This window comes from Fukomys damarensis, unplaced genomic scaffold (genome assembly GCF_012274545.1).
Source record: "Fukomys damarensis isolate Sample0158 unplaced genomic scaffold, DMR_v1.0_HiC HiC_scaffold_36, whole genome shotgun sequence".
Taxonomy (NCBI): domain Eukaryota; kingdom Metazoa; phylum Chordata; class Mammalia; order Rodentia; family Bathyergidae; genus Fukomys; species Fukomys damarensis.
The window spans coordinates 44,837,928-44,842,944 of NW_022900948.1; the positions used below are offsets into that span (position 1 = coordinate 44,837,928).

At 59.4% G+C, this 5,017-nt stretch overlaps 1 protein-coding gene across 1 annotated transcript in view; it reads left to right on the plus strand.

Moving 5' to 3' along the window:
* Positions 1–5,017, plus strand: part of Hmcn2 (hemicentin 2) — a 103,445-nt gene that overhangs the window by 48,920 nt on the left and 49,508 nt on the right. Inside the window, 5 exon segments of the mRNA XM_033758996.1 lie at positions 881–1,038; positions 2,251–2,374; positions 3,418–3,593; positions 4,071–4,167; positions 4,270–4,389. Of these exon segments, the coding sequence (XP_033614887.1) occupies positions 881–1,038; positions 2,251–2,374; positions 3,418–3,593; positions 4,071–4,167; positions 4,270–4,389 (675 nt within the window).

Consider the following 5,017-nt stretch of genomic DNA (forward strand, 5'->3'; position numbering starts at 1 on the left):
TTACCTACACGTCCGCTCCCCACCCGGCCGGCCCTCCTTCCATTCATTCATGCGAACCTCTGCTCGATCCAAGCCCCCTCCACTCACAGCCTCTGCTCGTCCTTCTCCCTGCTCGTTCCTCCACCCATCCAGCCATTCACCATCCAGCTAGCCAGCCAGCTATTTTTCCACCCGTGCATACAAATGTCTGGCTCTCCATTCACTAATCTAACCATTCATCTACCCGTTCATTTCTCCATCCATCCATCCATCCATCCAGCAACCCCTCCCTCCATCTCTGCATCTTCTGTCCAACCACATTTATTGAATACTTGCTCTGGAGAAGTCCCTGACACGACAGCCCTGAATAAGAAATTCAGTCCAGTGTAGGCTTTAGTGATTAGAGCGTGACTCAACGTGCAAATTCTGACCTCGTGGTGAGAGCTAGGAAACATGAGATCCACTGCATGCTGGTCACTGGGGCATCCAGGAGGCCTCTCCTACAGCTGAGACCTCCAGGCCTTGAACCTGCAGAGACGTGGGAAATCCAAGAAACTGAAGGGAGGCTGGAGGCCTGGAGCTTACTACAGCTGAAAGAGAGGGAAGTTCAGGGCCTTCTGCTCTTCCCTGACCCCGCCGCCACGCCACGGCAGATGCCTTCCTGCTGTGGACCCCAGGCCTACACTCAGGAGGAGTCCTACCTGGGTGACTTTAGGCAGCTGACTTCCCCTCTCTGAACCTCACTTTCCCGCTGGTGGAAACTCTTTGGAGGAGCTGAAGGATGGGTGAACAGCCCTGAGGACTGTGGACTGACTGCCCGGTTGGCACGGCTGCCCCTGCACTTTTGTGGGTGGCCCGTGTTCCTCAGCTCAGCCGCTGTCCTTGCCACCCCACTCTGCAGTGCCCCCACGAATCACTCTGCCGCCCAGCCTGCCAGGCCCTGTGCTGCTTGGTGCCCCTGTCCGGCTGACCTGCAATGCCTCGGGTGCCCCCAGCCCCACGCTGATATGGCTGAAGGATGGAAACCCCGTGTCACCTGCGGGGACCCCTGGCCTCCAGGTCAGCAAGGCTGGGTGGCCCCAGGAGGGTGAGTGGGGGCTGAGAGCAGTGGCTGCGCCCTGGGAACGGCGGATTCGGGAGAACCCAAGCTGCCCTGGCTGACGTGTGTGTGCCAGCCGTCTGTGTTGTCTCCCTGCCTTGTTAAAACAACTAAAAATAAGTGGGTGAAATCCATCTTAATTTGACAGTGAATCCAAAACATCCAGAGCAGTTTGCTTCATTCTATGATCAGTATAAAGATTACTGATGCGACGTTGTATATTCTTTTCACACTAACTCTGAATTGTGCTGTGTGTTTTACGTAGTGTGATCAAAATACAGTATGTGGTGAATGTTTAAGTTTTCAAATTTATTACAGTAAGCGACACTGCTATTGATTCCCCTCACAGTCCCCCCCCCCTTGCTCTGAACAAACTCATCCCATCGCCCTCGCCACTTCCTGCCGCAGCTCTGGAAGTGCTCTTTCCTGCGTGTCTGTACGAGCTGTGATTGAAAACACGGTGAACGCTGTTGCCCAGCGCTGTTCAACAAAAAGGCAGCTCCTAAAAACACACTGCCACATCCTCATCCACCTTACTCGCTGGAGCTGACCCTGGACTCTGGCTCCTTCCCACAGTCAAAATGACCATGAAAAGTCAGTTTTTGAATCGATTCAGGACACGAGGCTGCCACAACAGGGCAACTAAAGACCTTCGGGAAAGAGGACTCCAGAGCTGCTGCAGGAAGTGGCAAGGACTGTGGGATGCATAAATATTTGAACTGAGGGGGAATAGGGCCGGGGATTTGGCTCAGTGGTTCCACTGCCTGCCTCGCAAGCACAAGGACCCGAGTTCGATTCCTGGTACCAAAAAAAAAAAATGCCTATGAGGTGAAGCGGGAGATTTTGTGGGGTTTCATGGCAGTGTGTCTTTTACTGTGATGATTTTTAAAATTTAAACCCTGACCACATTTTCTGTTACACCTTGTACGTTTGTGATGACCCCTCTCAGTTCGGTGGCACATCCAGAGTTTCTTATGTGCGTATGGCCGGTGGCCACTGCAGTGGACAGTGTGGCTCTAGAGGCCATGTCAGGAGGGGGATGGCCCAGCAGAGGTCTGGATGCAGCTCCTGGCTTCCCTGCCCCGTGTGTGGGGTCCCCGAGGGTCTGTGAGGACGGGGTGCTGTCCCTGTGCCGGGAGAGCACAGGTGACAGCCTTGCTCTGGGGACACAGATCTTCCCTGGGGGCCGCGTCCTCGCCTTGGCCAGTGCCCGCACCTCTGACTCGGGCAGCTACTCCTGCGTGGCTGCGAGTGCCGTGGGTGAGGACCGTCGAAACGTCACCCTGCAAGTCCACGGTGAGTGTCCAGCGGGTGGCCCTGTGGTCCCGACTGGCAGCTCCAGGGTGGGGGGTGGGAGTCCCCAGCCCTGTCCAGAGGAGCGAGAGTGGCTGGGTGGATGAGACGCCTGCCCCACACGGTGGCTGGGATCAGACCTGTCCTGGAGTGTGACGTCCCTGGGGAGAGGGCGTGGGCAGCCCGTGGCCCTGTACAGCCAGCAGCTCCGTGTTCAGGAAGCCGGGGGAGGAGCAGGAAGTAGTAGGAGGGGCGGCAGGCAGAGTCAGGAGACCCCGGGCCCTCACAGCTCTAGTCCTTTGGGGGTGACAGTCCCTTCCAGAAGGGGAATGTGGGGGTGACTAGCAGCACTGGCCCTTTCATGTCGTGCGACTCAGGTTCACATCCTGCCTCCGGGACCTGGGGCCCGTCACTCTGTTCCCTGGAGTGCCCTGTCTTCATCTCTGAAGGGGGCACCGCTGAGCTAAGCCCCTGGCCCCTCGGGCCCTGTATTCTTAACTGCCAGACTCCACTGGCTGTTTTTGTCTCGGGGGCAAGGTGGTTTGGGTCTGCTTTGGGGACTTTTTTATTTGTTTTTGTTCTTGTAATTTTGTTGTTTTTTGAGGCAGGGTCTCTCAGTGTAGTCCAGGCTGGCCTTGAGTTTGTGGCAATCTTCCTGCCTCAGCTTCCTGAGTGCTGGGATTACAGGCGCGCACCACCATGCCCGGCCTTGTTTTACATTTTTGATGTCATTCTGGACATCATGGAGTCACGTGCAGTTGTGAGAAGAACTGGGAGAGGCCCTGTGCTGCGTGTCCTCTGTCCCCGGGTGGGAGTCTCCTCCTGCCCCAGGGACCTGGCGTGCCAGTCTTACTTGGCACGGGGGCTTCCTTCCGAATCAGGACCGTGGGGTGGGCAAGGTGGAGGAGGCCGGGTGGCCCCTCCCGGCGGTGACTTCCATCCGCTGGTGTCTGCCTGGGTGGCTGGGAGTGGCCAGCCCAGCCCTGGTGGTGGCCCGTCCTACCAGCCCCACCGTGCACCTGAGGGGCCCTCCTGCCCCTTCACAGTGCCCCCCCACATCCTCGGGGAACAGCTGAACATCTCCGTCGTGGCCAACACGTCCGTGACCCTGGAGTGCCACAGCCACGCCGTTCCCCGTCCCGAGCTGAGCTGGTGGAAGGACGGGCGGCCCCTGCTGCCGCATCCCGGTGTCCGCCTCTCTGAGGACAGAGCCCTGCTGGAGGTGCGCGGCCACCGGCACTGACCAGGACTCTGCCACAGTGCAGCTGCCGCGGAGGAGCTGGGCCTGCAGGCACCCCAGAACCCCGACAGCATCGTCACCTCAGTGTGACCAGCAGCCCCGGCCTGAGCCCTCAGAACTTCCGCCAGGAACCCCACAGCTGAACCCTCCTCCTTCCCAGCCCTCTACACCTTGTGATAGGACCATCCCCACCTGACAGCTTTGCTTCCCTCTCCTTTCGCTGTCTTCCTGTGTCAGGCAGGACCCTGCCCTGTGCAAGCCCCCTTAGCAGGCCTGGGATGTGGGGGTGAAGTGGGGAGCTGGCCAGGTGGCTGTCAGGGGCTGTTCTGTGTACCAGTGGGCCGTGGGGTTCCGGGAGGGAGCTTGGGGCTCCTCAGGGTCACGTGACACAGCGGAGGTCCCATGGGCTGTAGGGGCACCCGTCTCGGCCTCCCCTGCTGACCGGATCTCCCTGCGCAGCTGGCCAGGGTGGAGGTGGGGGACGCCGGCCACTACACCTGCGAGGCCCTGAACCGCGCCGGCCGCTCCGAGAAGCACTTCGACGTGAACGTCTGGGGTGAGGGCCCCCAGCGCCCCCATGCAGGGCTGGGGCCTGGGGAGGGGCTGCCCACTCTCCCTTCCCCGTTCAGCCCCGGCTCACCTCTCTCCTCTGCCTCAGTCGCTCCAGCCTTCCCCTCACGGGAGCTCCGCACCCTGGCTGTGACCGAGGGGCAGCCTGCCCGGCTGTCCTGCGAGTGCCGCGGCGTCCCCTTCCCCAAGGTCGCCTGGAGCAAGGACGGTAGGCATCTGTCCCCACGCTGCCCAGCACGCGGGCCGCTCCGTCCGCTGTGAAGCAGGCTGGGCTTCCGGCCACACTCAGATGTCCCTTCCCCCAGCAAGCCCTCCGGGGCCCTGGCTGGGTGGCCCCACGCCCTGTCACCCCCTTTTGGCCACTCTGTTCTGCTCACTGTTTTGGGCAACCCAAATTCCAAGTCCAGTGCCTGATCCAAAATAGGTACTCAGCCAACACAGGAATTGGTTGAACCCACATTCGCTGACAGCTGTCCAGGCCAGGCCCTGTTCTAAACCCTGGGAACAGCAGGAGACAAAACAGACCCATCCCCACCACTTAGGGTTGGGACAGTCAGGTGATAAAAAGTGAGCAGGTGACAGGGTAACTTAGGTGGTAGGAGGTGTGGTGACAGGTAAAGCCAGGAAGGGGATAAAACGTGCAGAGTAGGATTTGGGGATTTAAATCAGGGTGGGCAGAGACATTAAACTGAGCAGGCTCGAAGAAGGGAAGACAGAAAGCTGAGAATACTGCAGAAGGAGATCATTCAGGTAGCGGTGTTTGATAGGCGCAAAGGCCCTGGGACAGGAATGAGCCGCTTATGCTTCCAGAACAGCAGAGGCCGGGGGTTGGTGGG